At 48.0% G+C, this 15,968-nt stretch overlaps 1 protein-coding gene across 1 annotated transcript in view; it reads left to right on the top strand.

The window, feature by feature from the left end:
• Positions 1 to 15,968, top strand: part of CIITA (class II major histocompatibility complex transactivator) — a 43,813-nt gene that overhangs the window by 12,532 nt on the left and 15,313 nt on the right. The window contains exons 2-7 of the mRNA XM_048494133.1: positions 7,882 to 7,992; positions 11,393 to 11,521; positions 11,986 to 12,036; positions 12,881 to 12,940; positions 13,518 to 13,655; positions 15,650 to 15,757. Of these exons, the coding sequence (XP_048350090.1) occupies positions 7,882 to 7,992; positions 11,393 to 11,521; positions 11,986 to 12,036; positions 12,881 to 12,940; positions 13,518 to 13,655; positions 15,650 to 15,757 (597 nt within the window). The remainder of the gene's footprint in view (positions 1 to 7,881; positions 7,993 to 11,392; positions 11,522 to 11,985; positions 12,037 to 12,880; positions 12,941 to 13,517; positions 13,656 to 15,649; positions 15,758 to 15,968) is intronic.

Raw genomic sequence — 15,968 nt, 5'->3', positions numbered from 1 at the left:
TTCCCCGCCTTCCAGCCACAGCAAACATGGGGCCTGCGTGCCTGGCGATTCTGTTCTGGAATTAAGTCAGTCATTGGGATGGCTCGGGGTGTCCAACTCCATGAACATCTGAAGTGCCAGAGTTGGACACTCTTGGGAGGGCAGCTCCAGGCTGGGAAATTACTGGAGGTTTGGGGGGTGGAGCCAGAGGAGGGTGGAGTTTGGAGAAGGGTGTCAGGACTGAGCCTGTCAGCGCCAAATGGCAGGTAGAGCAAGGGGAGGCGGTGTACCATCCTCTGATGTGGGGCGAAAGCCCGGCGTCTTCCCCTTGGCGCCCCAGGATATCCCGGACACAAATGTTATCAAAGGAAGGTGTGAACTGTTCGCAGGCTCGCAATGCTTTGTAGTGAATGCTTTGTAGTTTATAGAGGACAGTGGGAGCCGCTTGGCTCAGTGGGAGGGGGCAACGGGAGACAGGTAAGGGGTTTGCACAGGAATCGCCAGAGTCCTCTTTTACGATGTTACCTACGCTCTAAATTAAAGGCTTTTGAACAAATCTACAGTTTCTGTGATTTCCAGATCTGAGGTTTGACAAAGGGCAGGTCTTCACTAGGCTATAATCCCATAGAGTCCACCTTTCAAAGCACCCATTTTCTCCAGGGGAAACAATCTTTGTCTCTGGAAATCACTTATTATTGTTGCCGATCTCCAGCCAGCGGTGCCCAACAAATTTTAGCATCGACTTTTGCCCAAGCTCGTAACATCACTGAGCTAATTCTCCGTGGGAGGTGGCATGAATAAAAATAATATTCTGGAAAGGAGCTTTCATTTTAATGAGTCATAATATTCTTTCCAGCCTCGAGAGTTTTAGAGCAACAAAGGATTGAGGAACCAAATCACCACAACAGGAACTGAACTCCAACGTGTGGTGTAGAGGTTAAGAGGTTCTAATCTGGAGAACCGGGTTTGATCCCCCACTCCTCCACCTGAGTGGCAGAGGCTTATCTGGTGAGCCAGATGTGTTTCCGCACTCCTACTTTCCTGCTGGGTGACCTTGGGCCAGTCACAGTTCTCTCAGAACTCTCTCAGGCCCACCTACCTCACAAGGTGTCTGTTGTGGGGAGAGGAAGGGAAATGAGCTTGTAAGCCACCTTGAGCCTCCTTACAGGAGAGAAAGGTAGGGTATAAATCCAAACTACTACTACTACTACTCCTCTCCTTCTCCTGGAATAAATTGGGTTGGTCCTTGCCCTCAGAACAGGCTTCTGTTCTAGAATCTGGCACACCTGGCTCTACCTCAAGCCATGTTATTGCCAAACCAACCTATGGTAGACAGACCCTGTTTGGAAGGCAGTAACATCTCTGCCACCTCAACCAACGCTTGGGATACCTAGCAGTACAGGGCCAAAATGGGGAGCCCATTCCTTGAATTGGCTCAGTGCACCCAAGGAGAAAGAACTATGTCTGGACATGTCTCCTCCAAATCAATTTACATAATACTTCTCTAACACCCTTCCCGGCAGGATTAAGTGCACAAAAAGACCTCGCCCTGGAGAGAGTTCCCATCTCCACCCCTGAACCATACATGCCCAGGAGGACAATGGATATGTTGATATGCTTACCTGCCCAGTGTTGTACTAAATAATGTTTCTTCCTCTGACTAATACCTTCAACGACCACCTTATTTTGCATTGTCATTGTTTTACAGCTGTAATTTATCAGCTGACTTCCCCTTTGGAGACACTCCCGAGCCTGGAACCTCAGGCTGATGTCTCAAACCATTAGGTCAGTGACCCAACCATTAAGGCTGATGTCTGTCTCTTGTCTTTCCCAAGAAAGGTAGGGAATCTCTTTGTCTAGGGAGATTATGGATGACTCTGCATAACCCTGAGGGTCCGTTTTTCCCTATAAGAAGCCCACTCCCCCAATAGGCAGTGTTCAGTGTCTCTGGAAATTTCTCTGTCTGTGATACTGTTCCATAGTGCTGTTCCTTCACAGGTATGGGTTGCTTAGTTCCGTTCCTTGGACCATTCCGTTCCAAAATCAGGTGACTATAACTTTTAATGCCGCTCCCCATATATCCATCATCTAGTCCAGACCTAGCCCCTCAAAACTGTTTATATCCTAGGACTGTGTGTGTGTTCTGATGATTTTATTGTGTGGTTGTGTACCCTCATTATCCCTTAATAAAAATGGTTAAACTTTATTCATTCTTCTGTGAATTTCTTGCGAAAACTGACTTTTGTATACATAGGCAATGGCGGTCTCGTGCTGCCCGGCCTCTAGCTAACGCCAAGAGTTTCCTCCTGCTAATTCCCCACTCCAAAAGGGAGAGACTTCCCACCACTTTGCGTAACAGTGCCAGCACAGCATTTATTGTCTTCAGCTCACCTTCAGTGACGACACAATTGGATGCAATCGGATAGCTCCATCATCTTAAACAGTGACTGTTTGCTGGAACCCAGGGAAAGCACTATGGATAAATAGGCCTTCAGTTGCTGACCTTAAAGTTGGCATGCTTCATTTTGAGAACTTCCAAGGCAGAATCCAACGTGAAATTGCTGAATTAGGGTTCATTACCTGGTTCAATAATGTTAACTGGGGGGTTCAACAAAGTTCATGCCTTTCTAGGATTGCTGGCCCCAAGTTCAGAAATATCTGGGGTTTTGAGGGTGGAACCTTGGGGTTTAGGGTAGGGAGGGACTTTGGCAGGATGCATTGCCATTCAGTCCACCTTCCAAAGCAGACATTTTCTCCAGGAGAAGTGGAACAAATGCTTTAATAATAATAAACATTTTAGGTTGTCTGGAGATTACTTGCAATTTCAGGAGATCTCCAGCCCCTACCTAGAAGTTGTCAAGCTTACTTCTTTCCCATCTCGACAGGTGTTAAATTGCTTAAGGATTCTGCATAGCGAATGAACTCTGTGCTTACCTGCACATTTTTTCAACATTTCTTAAAAATATTTAGGCCTTTCAATCTAATACTCCCCTCCTGCTGCAGACAGACATATGAAAATTTACTAGAATTTGATGTGAACTTAAACACAAAAAAAGTTTCTGCAGCAAATAGATGTGCTCTTCCTTAAGATGCCGGAGGACTCTTTGGCCGATTGTACACTTCTGCTCTGCACCGCAGCAAGAAAGTGTTTCTTTCAGGGCAGCGATTTCCTTACAGACGCACTCTGTGTTACAGCAGCACAAATCCCAAAAGGTCCACAGTTAGCGAGAGTGGGGAAACCGGCATAGTGCAGTGGTTAAGAGCAGGTAGATTCTAATCTGGAGAACCGGGTTTGATTCCGCACTCCTCCACCTGAGTGGCAGAGGCTTATCTGGCGAACCAGATGTGTTTCCGCACCCTACATTTCTGATGGGTGACCTTGGGCCAGTCACAGTTCTTAGGAGTTCTCTCAGCCCCACCTACCTCACAAGGTGTCTGTTGTGGGGAGAGGAAGGGAAAGGAGCTGCCCAAACTGCTCGTTGCCTCTAGATTATTTTTGGCAAGTGAAACTCCAATAGTAAATATTACCATGTTAAGCCACATCAGTAGCGTGGCTCCCAGAAGATTATGCCACCGTTGCTGCTGCCTGGGGTAGCCCAGGTGGGGTCCAGATGCCACATATTTTGTAAAATGTGTCTTCTGTCAGGGTGATGTTGGTGTGTGCCTTGTCCCTGTGCCTTGTCCTTGTTTTCGACAATGACTGCCAGTACAATAAAGAGCTTTGGAGAGTTACTTTTGGCAGCGGTGGGATCCAAAAATTTTAGTAACAGGTTCCGATGGTGGTGGGATACAAACAGTGGTGTAGCGCCAATGGGGCTGGGTGGAGCCACTGACAGTATTGACCAGGCATTCTGAGGCAGAGGCATTCCTGGGCCGGGGCACAGGGCAAGGGATGCAGGGCGCACACGCCCCAGGTGCAGTTCCCCTTTGCCCCGCCTCTAGATTCAAATAATGACTGTTTAAAGTATTAAAAAAAGCAATATATACCCGAAAAGGTAATTGTATTATTTCTTTTTATATAATTATATTGATTGATTTAAATAATAACATAAGTAAGGAGAGAAACCAAAAACTGTTTACAATTGTAACATATTACAAACATATCTATTTATCTATCTCTCCTTTTACGCCCCAACTAAAGTATCCTATAATATTGCCTCCCTCCTTCCCATCTTTCCCTCTCTCCCTCCTTTCTCCTTCCCTGTCCCATTCCTCTAACTACTTTATCTATTTCCGCCGAAAACTAACAGAGGGAGAGATCCAAAATCCTTAATCTAAAAGAGTAGTTTAAACTCCTCTCGTTCCAATATAAATTTCAAGGGGGAAAAAAGAAAATGAAAAATCTTTACCTATAATACTTTCCCAACCTTTATACCAATGAACAAAAAAAATAGAATTGCTATATATTGTATTATTTCATACAGTTCATACAGATGTGGCGGGAAGGAATATATGGAGGGTTGGGAGGGTGCCGGTGGACGTTCTGGGGGACAGAATGCATTGCAGGGCCAGTGATGCTGTTGTACCAGACTGGGAGGAGATTACCCCCTTGTCCCTAGTGGAGTTAATCATTAATAACCTGTTCTCCAAACTGAGAAAATTTTAGTAACCGGTCCTACCGAATCAGAACCAAACCGGACTGCATCCCACCTCTGGGGCTGGTCCAAGTTAGTTACATCTTCTTTCCTTCTTGCAGCTGCCGTGGGAGACAGGTTCTCTTTCCTCACGTGCTCGTGCCAACCTGTTGCCCTGGAGGAGGGACCGCCGCACGGCTTCTGAGGCAGAGTTTGAGGCTTTGCGTGGAGGTGCGGGCTTGGACTCCCCAACCAAGGGAAGTGTGAGCTGAAACATTGGTGGCTCGAACATCACTTACCCCATTTGGGAACAGGCAGGCAGGAAAGGGGACGTGGCTTGTGAATGCTAGGGATGGCTGCTCTGGGATGCAATCGTGGATCTTTAATCTTATCAATAGATCACTCTTATCAATCTATCGATCAATATATCAACATAAAAAAGGCAAACTATTAAAGAAAAGTTTGGAATATGGCATCTGTACACTTTGCACCGAGACTATTAGGATGGCATGGCTGGGGCGCAGGAGGCAGGAGGCACAAACTGCAAAAGGGCAACTTGAACCACTGTTCATGATCGTCCGTCTTGCGATGTACTGTACCCAAGTGTCAAGACCGCTGGGCTTTTCCCAGGTCAATTCCGCACGGACAATATCCTGGGTTAAGCAAGGAAAATATCCCAGTTTGGCCAGGAGATTTGCACGGTTCCCGGGCCTAAAGTGAGTTTGTCCCGTGATATTTCCTTCATCCCGGGTTTTTCAAAAATCTGCCAAAATCGGCATCTTTCTCCAAAATCCTGCATTGAATGCACTTTCATGGGAACACTACGGGAGCAAAACCGATATTTTTTTTTTGCCCCGCCACCTGATCTCCCCACTCCACCTGTCAGGTCACTCCATCACACCTGTCACTCCATCATGTCAGTTTCATTTATGCTGAGCCACTGACCAGTGTAGCAGCCCGCCCTTTCTAAAAAATCCCCATAGCAAGTTTTCTGCCCTTTGACCGCTCTTCCAGGAGCCAGGCAAGCGAGCCCATGCCGGGAAGCACAAGAACTCGTCCCGTTCCTTCTAACTCTCGCCACGTGCTGCTCGCTATCCGAGCCACAGCCCGGAGAGCCCAGCCCTGCAGCTCTGGGCTCATGTTCCCAATGGGTCGGGGGTGGCGGTGGGGGTGGCAGGGAAGCACCTGGTTGGCAGGTTGCTCTCATCCATGACATCCCCAAAGACCAGTTCAATGTTGTTTGGTTTATTTATTTATTTATATTTATTTTTAAATTAATTTAACATACCGCCCATCCCCGAAAGGCTCTCACCGGTGTTCAACAATAAAATACAAAATTTTTTACATACATTAAAATCAAATCCATCATTTAAAATTCAAAATTATGACACTAAAAACCAAACAACAGATGGCAACTCAGAAAAAGAAGGAAGCAACCTCATATTCCCTCGGGAGTATGTATTTGTGTTGAATACATAATAGAATCCACCAAGTAAGATGTTATTCAAGGGTTAGCAGGGGATGGCAGATCAGCGGCCAGCCTCCCCAAAAGCCCAGAAGAATACCTCTGTTTTGCAGGCCTTGTGGAACTACCCTAGGTCCAGCAGGGCCCTGATGGTCAGAGGAAGAGTGTTCCACCAGGCAGGGGCCAAGGCAGTAAAATTGCGGTCGGGTGTGTGTGTGTGTCTCGTGCTGTGGTTTCTTGCACACCATTAAATGTGAATGGGACATAGTGCTCTGCCCAATATTGGACAAAAGTTTTTACTTTGTATAGGACAACATGCTTGCCGTTGTCAGGACTGCAACTCCCAACATGCACTGGTTCCCGCCTTTTCCCAAAAAGTGCGGGAAAACAAACTGAGAAGCTACATTCCACCAAAGCTTCAGAGCCAATGGGAGGCCAGGAGCTGGGAGGAGGGGAAGAGTTGATTGGTTGCTGTCTGTCTTTGTAAATAGTTTATATACTGGAACTGAGGACAAGAATCCTCAGTTCCAGCACCGTGTAGTTAGTGCAACATAAACCAATAAAGTTCCTTTTCTAAAGTTAGCTTTGTCTGAGTGTGTTCAGCCTTACACCGCAAAATAACCAGAGCAACAGAGGTCTCCTTGTACAGCAGAGCACCCTAAACATAGAAAGACAGGGCTGGAAGGTACCTCAAGGGTAATCTAGTCCAGCCCTCTGCACAATGCAGGAAATTTGTAACTTCTGCTGGCTCCGACTCCCTCAATGATCCCCACCCCATTCTATACCTAGAGCAGGGGTCCCCAAACTACGGCCCGGGGGCCAAATGTGGCCCCCTGAAGGCATTTATCCGGCCCGCCAGGCATGGCAGCGATGGCTCCATTCATGTGCAGTGGGGGCTCGAGGGAGAGGAGGAACCGGCCCCAACAGCCGTTGATTGCAGTTACATGATGGCACCCCCAAATCTCCATGCATTTTCTGACCCAGAGTTGGAAACTTTACATGTGGCAATGCCTGCTCCGCCCTTCCCTCTCGGCTACTCCATGTGTTGCTCTCAGGGTTTCTGTTCCGCCTCACTCCCATTGGCATCAGCCAGGCTGGCGAATCGCTCGCTGGCTGCTAGGGAGGAAGAACCCAGGAAGATACTTGATCCTGGGTTAGATGGAATGCTTCATTGGGAAAGTTCTGCTTCTTCTTTTTTTTTACAGGGGAAGGTATTCCACAGCCTCCCCAACAATATTTGGAGCCCACCCTGTAACTTGACATACTTTGGTCACTGTTCTAAAAATAGACCATGACAGAAAGGCTGAAAGGTGAAATCAAACATTTTACAATCATTTGTGCATTGGAATTTGTTCATAGTTTTTTTTAGTCCGGCCCTCCAACAGTCTGAGGGACAGTGAACTGGCCCCCTGTTTAAAAAGTTTGGGGACCCCTGACCTAGAGCAAGACAAAAAAATACCCTAATTTATGGGGTTATGATTTGGGTTGTTCCAAAGCTCTCTCTAGGGTGCAGATCATTTTCAGCATCACCAATGTTTGTGGCTAGATTGCGAATAACGACCTGGCAACTCACTTCAATCTCTTTTCCCCCAAGACGGGGAAAACACGGATGTTTTCTAGATCTCTTTCCGACAGAAGGTAGATGGCATGGCTGATAATGGCTCCGGGGCTGCAAACATTTTAGGAGCCGCTCTGCTGCATTTCTGCATAAAGACAGCTTGTTTCTGACTGATCAAATTCTAAACTGTAGGCCCGTTTTTAAAAAATAATTTATCCACAGGTACTGGGTACTGTGATAGATTTTCTTGAAGTCTGAAATCATCATCTTCCTCCTTCTCCTCCTCTTTCTCCTTTTTCTTCCAGACAGCACAATGAGCTCAGGAATCCAGCCGGCGAAAGGGTACCTGGACTTACTGCACAGTGACACGGACCCCCTGATTCTGTTCAAAAGCATCGAGGAGGACCATCCCTCAGGTGGCTCAGCAAAGTGTGACACGGGGTTTTGTTTCAATTTCCTGAGGTTTGAATGAGTCAGAAGGTATTCTGATACATAAACAAGACTCGGCCTAACTCTGGCCCCATGTTTACACTGCACATGTCAAACGTCTAAAGTCCTTTTTTTTATTCTCCCGGTAACCCTTCCAAGAGTAGATTATTATTACTGGTTGATTTCACAGCTGCCAGTTCTTTAGCTGGTTGTTGGCTTTTCATTACAATTCGAGCCTCATCCAGAAAACCAGCTAAAGAGCTGGCAGCTGTGAAATCAACCAATAATAATAAGGGATCTGCACGAATACTATGCCGATTATGGAGCTACGTCGGAGCAGAAGTGAGACTGGAAATGGGAAAAGCCCATATGAACTCACAAGAAGCTATCTTGAACTGAATTGGTTCATGAAGGTCAGTCTTGTCTGCTCAGACTGGCAGCTGCCCTCCAGGTTTCTCATCACCTACTTTGTGGTCTTTTTAACTGGAGACAGCAGGCTTCCAACTTGGGACCTTCTGCAAGCAACACAGATGGGCTCAAGGAACTCTCTCATTCAGCCATCATGTAGGTTTAAGCTCCCTCCTTAAGCTCCACAAACTCTGGTTCAGCCTTCTGTCTATCATCACGTGCAGCCCCTTCCGTTAGGCTGGGAGAAGATCCTTCTTCTCCTCCCCCCAACCCCAAGCTTGCTCCACAGAGTGGTCTGCCATGTCCAATCTTGCAGCTTGATTATTGGTCCCCAACCAATTATTGTTGACCTTTGGGAACTTTGGGAATTTGGACAAAGGGAAGCAGGTGCCAGCATAAAATGACTCCCATAGGAGGTGCCAACACAAAATGGCTGCCATAGGAGCAGTGGTGGGATTCAAAAAATTTAATAATAGGTTCCGATGGTGGTGGGATTCAAACAGTGGCGTAGCACCAATGGAGCTGGGCGGGGCACGATGGGGGTGTGACCAGGCATTCTGGGGGCGGGGCATTCCTGGGCGGGGCTGTGGCAAGGACGCAGGGCGCACACGCCCCAGGTGCAGTTCCCCTTCGCCCCACCTCTATCTTCAAATAATGACTGTTTAAAGTATTAAAAAAGCAATATACCAAAAGGTAGTGTATTATTTCTTTTTGATATAATTATATTGATTGATTTTATATAATAACATAAATAAGGAGAGAAACCAAAAACTGTTTACAATTGTTAACATATTACAAACATATCTAATTGTCTAACTCTCTCAACCCCCCCCCCCCACTAAAACATCCTAAATTGCCTCCCTGCTTCCCATATTTCCCTCCCTCCCTACTTTCTACTTCCCCTTCAGATTCCTGTAACTACTTTATCTATTCCACTTGAAAGAAAACTAACAGAGGGAGAGATCCAAAATCCTTAATCTAAAAGAGTAGTTTAAACTCCTCTCTTTCCAATATAAATTTCAAGGGGAAAAAAAGAAAATGAAAAATCTTTACCTATAATACGTTCCCAATCTTTATACCAATGAACAAAAAAATTAGAATTACTATATATTGTATTATTTCATACAGTTCATACAGATGTGGGGGGTGCCATGGGGGGCAGGGGGCCCTGGGGGGGCGATTTTGCATCCCCCACTTGATGAGATTTTTTGTACAGAGGGACAGAGATTACCCCCTTGTCCCTAGTGGAATTAATCATTAATAACCGGTTCTCCGAACTGAACAATTTTTAGTAACCGGTTCTACCGAATAGGTGTGAATAGGCTGCATCCCACCTCTGCATGGGAGGCAGTGTGAATCACTCCAAATCATCTGCCTTGGGGTAGAGGAATGCCAAAATGGCTCCCACTGAAAGCAGGGGAGGAGACCCTGGTTACAGTTTACAAAGAAATATGAACCATGAGAAAAGAGATCAGCCACACAGATGCATTTTTTGAGAGGAACGGAGTTGTTCCACATGCACACTGGGTGGCCGGGGGGGGGGGGCGAGCAGTGTTTGCATTGTGGTTGAGGTCCAGGGATGAAGAAGAGGAACTCACTCATGAGGGGCTGGGGTGGCTGTCATCCAGCTTTTAGCTTTTCCTTCTGGGTATGCACATCATGCATCCACAGTGAGCATTTCCTCCACCACACCTCCAGTGGAGAGGGACGGAAGGTATAACTGTCAGCCAAGTTTTCCAGCCAGCACATCAAACAGATCTTGCCACAAAAAAAAAAAAAAAGGACAGAAAGTGGTCAGAGTCAGGGAAGTGAAACCAACATGGAGAAAAATCAACAGGCATGAAAATGAATGTAAAAAGGAAAAACAATGGGAGCAATAACAAATACAACCAAATCTAATCACGCTTTTGCAGTGAAAACCAGCACGGAAGTTGCGCTTCCCCAAGCAGGCATTTTGTGACCCTGTGCTGAGATAGAGCAGTTGTAGGCTGCTTTACCTAGCCTGTTAGTGTTTCCTCCTTCCCTAACAGAGGCCTGTGGGATCGGGACCTGAGTGAGAAAAGACAGAAAAAATGTTTTCCACTTTTTATTCCCCAGTTTTTGCTTCTAACTTACCCCACCCTCTCAATCTCCTTTGCTAACATTTAGTGACTGAGCCAGCATGGTGTAGTGCAGTGGTGGCAAACCTATGGCACGGGTGCCAGAAGTGGCACTCAGAGCCCTCTCTGTGGGCACGCGCAAACAGAGTGCCCCCCCACACATCTAGGCTGGCCTGGGCCGCTGGGCTTGATTATTAGCATTAAACCTAAGACCTAGTTTTGGGGAAGCAGTGTAGGTAACCCTGTTAAGCGCTGTTAAATCTCACTGATTTTCATGCGAAGAACTAAAGCGTGATCCTTTACCTGGGAGTAAGCTCGGTTGCTGGCAATGGGGCTTGCTTCTGAGTAAACCCTCCTTGGGCCGTGATTCACCCGTTGGAAGAGTTGCACGGTTGCTTCAAAGCAAAGCCACCGACTACCACCAAGCTTACTCCTCAGTAACACACGCTTTGGAGCCAACCGTTTTTTCTAAACTAAAACCACAGTATATTCAGGTTAAATTGCCGTGTTGGCGCTTTGCGATAAATGAGTGGGTTTTGGGTTGCAATTTGGGCACTCGGTCTCGAAAAGGTTCGCCATCACTGGTGCAGTGGTTAAGAGCAGGTGCATTCTAATCTGGAGAACCGGGTTCGATTCCCCACTCCTCTACCTGAGTGGCAGAGGTTTATCTAGTGAACCAGATCTGTTTCCACACTCCTACATTCCTGCTGGGTGACCTTGGGCCAGTCACAGTTCTCTCAGAACTCTCTCAGCCCCACCTGCCTCACAAGGTGTCTGTTGTGGGGAGGGGAAGGGAAAGGTGCTTGTAAGGAACCTTGAGTCTCCTTACAGGAGAGAGAAGTGGGGTATAAATCCAAACCCTTCTTCTTTTTTACTGGAGACCATGCTCCCGATGCTACTCTTGATGACCAGGACAACAACCCAGATGTCTTTTACACTGTGGAAAGCAATGACAGCGGGGAAGAGGTTTGCCTGCGTTCCAGTACCAGAGAAGCCTACGAGAAAATTGGTACGGAGGGGATTCCTGGTTTTCCAATGAGTTAAGTTTTGGCGTGGGAGCTGTTAAGCCGAGCCCAGCACCGATCAGCCTCGCCCCACTCTGATCTCCGCATGGAATTTCAGGCAGGGCAGGCCCTCGCTGGCCGGCTCAGTGTTCAACTGTGTCCCCTTGCTCCTGCACTCCACATGGAGTTTGGGTGGGGGCGCAGTTGCAAGGAGGGAGGCAGCTTGGCAATGCACGCCCCACGTGACCTGACCAAGTGGCACCCAGGGCTCTAGCCCCTTCTCATCCCCCCTGTTTATGCCACTGCAGTCATCCCGGATGCTGCCCTTCTCAGAGCAGAGTAGGGGATTTTGGAGAGGGACAAAAGGCCCTTGAGAGTTAGATCTTTGGGTGCCCATTCCCCCAGACCCAAGGTTCCGGGCGCAAGGGGAGTCAGCCTTCACCTTGCCTGTTCCTCTCTTGTTCTGTAGCTAAACTAGTGGAATATGTGCTCGAAGAAGAACCTGCAGAAGACCTTTTTGGTAAGCTGATTCCACCATCCCTTTCCCTCTCATAGACAGTACATTTGGGCAGCAGGAAACTGGCCCCGTGCAAGCCCTGTCACTTCTGTTTGTTTCAATGAGGTTTGTGCAAAATACATTTTATGGGACTGTACTGCTCGTGACCATTGGTAATGGAGGGATTCCACTGTGTCACGGTCTTCAAGGGGGTCTTGAGAGGGCAGGACACGACTCCTCCCTCCCATTGGCATCGCCTTCAGGGCACGTTCTTGACCTTCTTTGTTTGCGTGGCTCTGAAGTGGGCAGTGCACACAGCTGGTTCTGAGTTCGAAACAATCCCATTTACTCATTGGGGTCAGCTGCACCCTCTCTCATGACCACATTTTTGTGCCAGAGGGGACCCTAACCCATCAAAATCTCTGCCTGGCCAACCTGGGCCCCGTCGCTCTGTTCAGAGATGTTCTCAGCCTGGAGCAGCAGTAGCATAGTGATTAAGAGCAGGTGAACTCTAATCTGGAGGAACCGGGTTTGATTCCCCGCTCTGCCGCTTGAGTTGGTGGAGGCTTATCTGGGGATCTAGGTCAGCTTGTGCACTCCAACACATGCCAGCTGGGTGACCTTGGGCTAGCCACAGTTCTTCAGAGCTCTCTCAGCCCCACCTACCTCACAGGAAGTTTGTTGTGGGGGGAGGGGAAGGGACAGGAGATTGTAAGCCCCTTTGAGTCTCCTACAGGAGAGAAAAGGGGGATATAAATCGAACTCTTCTTCTTTGGGGCTACCATGTTCAGTTGGTGTGGCATCTTTGGAGGCCACGTGGTGTGGATTTGTGCATTCTTAACATTTAGTTTCTTTCCAAATAATATAGCAGGAAGCCTCGATTCAGATGATGCAACGAGCGAAGGTTGTTCAGAGCCAAAGAAACAATGTAAGTAAGCGCATAGAAAGGCCGACCCTCACGCACCTGAGACCCATCAAGCAAAACTTTAGCGCTACTCTGGATTTAGCCCCATGTGATGACAAAACCAAATGAGGGGCTCCCACAACCCCCCCCCCCTTAAATATGGAAATAGTTGCAGAGGGCAGCCATGTTTGTCTGTAGCCGAAGAGCTACATTTGAGCCCAGGAGCACCTTATGAGCTTTCAACAGTTACAGCTGGTGACAAACATTCAAGAAAGGTTATAATCCTAAAATCTTGTTGATCTTTGTAGGGCTACTGAAATCATATCAGTAGCAAAAACTGATTACCGAAAAAGGAGGAGATGGAGGGAAATGTATATTTGAAGAAAGGGGGGTAAAGAAAAAAGGAATCCCCCAAATTAATGCAATCCATACATTGTCAAAAACAAAGTTCTTCTTTCCCTGATTTGGAATAGAATGAATTGTGTTTACAAGGGTTAGTCGGGGATGGCTGGTTGTGTCCAAAAGCTTCATTGGCTTTTTTTTTTAATGTTATGCTGTATATAAAATTAGTCCCTTTCCCTCCCTTTGGCACACTCAACAGGTCTCTGCTCCGGAAGTTCCAGCCTGGCGGCATCCCCCATGGACACGTCTCCCGCTGAGGCCGTCTCTCTTTCCAGCGTCCACGTGCAGTTTTCCTTGACCACCATAGCCCCTGCTGGGAGACTTCCAAAGATGTTCAGTACGAGAAATAATTCTTGGTTTGGCATCACAAGCACAGCGCAAAACATGATGGACATTGTATTGTCAAAGGTTTCCGTGGCCAGGATCAACTGGCTGTTGTGGTTTTTCCGTGGGCTGGTAGTTTTTCCGGTCTTTTTTCAAAGCAGGGAACAACAATGACCTTACCATAGCCACACAGCCCGGAAGACCTACATGCCGTGGTGGCGAACCTTTGGCACTCCAGATGTTATGGACTACAATTCCCATCAGCCCCTGCCAGCATGGCCAATTGGCCATGCTGGCAGGGGCTGATGGGAATTGTAGTTCATAACATCTGGAGTGCCAAAGGTTCGCCACCACTAAACAACAACCACATGATGAAAGTGGTCCATTAACCAGGGCAGGGTGGCTGGGTGGGTATTTTTTCCTCTCAGCAGTGACATCCACTTTATCTTGCCCTGGTTTGGAAACGGCTGGTCTGGAGGGGGGCTCTATGGCCTCCTACCCCACTGAGCTCCCTCCCCTCCTCAAATCCCACCCTCCCCAGGATCAGTCCCCCAAATCCCCAGAGCCCCCCAAATCTCCAGAAATTCTCCTACCCAGAGTTGGTAACCGTAGTCAGCTCTGTAGTTTGGGCCAGCCGGAGTTTAAACAACCGCAACTCAAAATGTGCACTCTGCTTTTTCAAGAAATTCCAGGGGAACTGCCCATCAAGTTTCTTCAGGGGCGTACCACTAATGGGGATATAGGGCGGGTTGCTGCAGTGGGCGGCCCAGGTGGGCGCTGCGGCACAGGCGAGCCCAGGAGCTGTCCTGCTGCCCCAGCACCCACCCAAGCCACCCCCGAGCCCTGCCCTCCCTGCTGGCTCCTATAAGTGGGGCACGGGGAGACGGTCTTGCTTCCGGGTGCCATTTAGGCCCAGTGTGCCACTGAGTTTCTTCTTCTCTGCCCCCTGGGCTGCAAGATGCTTGGCAAAAGCTATTGGGTTTTCCACATCTGGACACCAGCACTGTAGCCGGCCGTCATTATTGGGTAAAATAAAGCAGGAGTCCAGACTCACAAGCCTAAGGAATCTTCCTTCAATTTAAGTATCCCTTCTGTCCGAGGAAGATTACGTTAGAGGCGAGCCCCTTAAGTCAGAGGAAGGCTCCCTGGGTATTGGTTGGATCCACACACAGACAAACGCTGCCTGTCACATTGTCCTCACAGTCCTGGGGGAAGCCGAGATAAAGGGGGGAGGAGCACTCAGTGCACTTACTGGTGGTTAATAATTGATGGTTGGGAGTTGGGAGGCCAGCAGGTGGTGTAAACAGAGAACAGGTGGCCTCAACTCAACAGGGCCCTGGGGTCAGCTGACAGGAAGCTCCACCCGGCTGGAGCCCTGGTTCTGGTTGAGGTTAACCTATTGTCCGTGGGACCAGGGACCACCAGGAGATTACTGCCAGAGGACCAGAATGTCCTCCAGAGACAGTACGGGGAGATGCAGTTCCAAAGATACAAGGGGCCCAAACTGCTCAGGGCCTTAAAAGTCAGAACGAGAACTTTGAACATGATCCAGAATTCCACTGGCAACATAGGATAGGTGTAATATGCTCCCTCACGGCAGTTGCAGTGAGGAGCCTCACCGCCATGTTCTGGACCAGTTTTAATTTCTGGATCAGCCTCAAGGGCAGCCAGTTTAAGGCTGTACCTCGGATCCCAGCATCAGTGAGGTGGTGGGTCAAAAGATCATGATCGACCGTGTCAAAGGTTGAGGCAAGGTCTAATAGACCCAGCTTTGCTGACCTGCCTCAGTTCAGCTGTTATTGGAGCTTCTCTGTGATGGTTACCAGCCGGGTCTGAGCCAGGGCCAGGGCCAAAGCCGAACCGATAAGTCCTCCAGGAGCACCAGCAGCTGTTCTAATATGTTCTGAATTAATATCTTTCATTTTTTCCCCAACGGAAGTACAATTTACAATCTAAATGATAAAGCTTAAGCGAAATCTTTGTCTCTTCCTGCCTCCTCATTTGCAGGGCCTCCTGACCCGGTTTTTGATACAATGATCCTCACCTTTCTGCCGCCTTCTCCAGTGGTGAATTTGCCACTTGGACCCGCTGTGTTGGACATTAACATCTGTCCAGGTGAGCAGCCTGTCCCAGTGAGCTGGATGGAGCTGGATCAGGTGCATGTTTGCTTGGGGATCAGGTGCATGTTTGCTTGGGGAACAGGTGGATCTGGGCTTATGGAAGCTCAAAACCAGCCTCCTTTCTGCATTCTGCTCCAAGCTCATGATTTCTTTATTTTGGACCTCACCTTTCCCACTGATGGAGACTCAAATCAGCTTTACATCAT

The sequence above is a fragment of the Sphaerodactylus townsendi genome, linkage group LG04 (assembly GCF_021028975.2).
Source record: "Sphaerodactylus townsendi isolate TG3544 linkage group LG04, MPM_Stown_v2.3, whole genome shotgun sequence".
NCBI lineage: Eukaryota > Metazoa > Chordata > Lepidosauria > Squamata > Sphaerodactylidae > Sphaerodactylus > Sphaerodactylus townsendi.
This window is presented reverse-complemented; position numbering and strand designations above follow the sequence as displayed.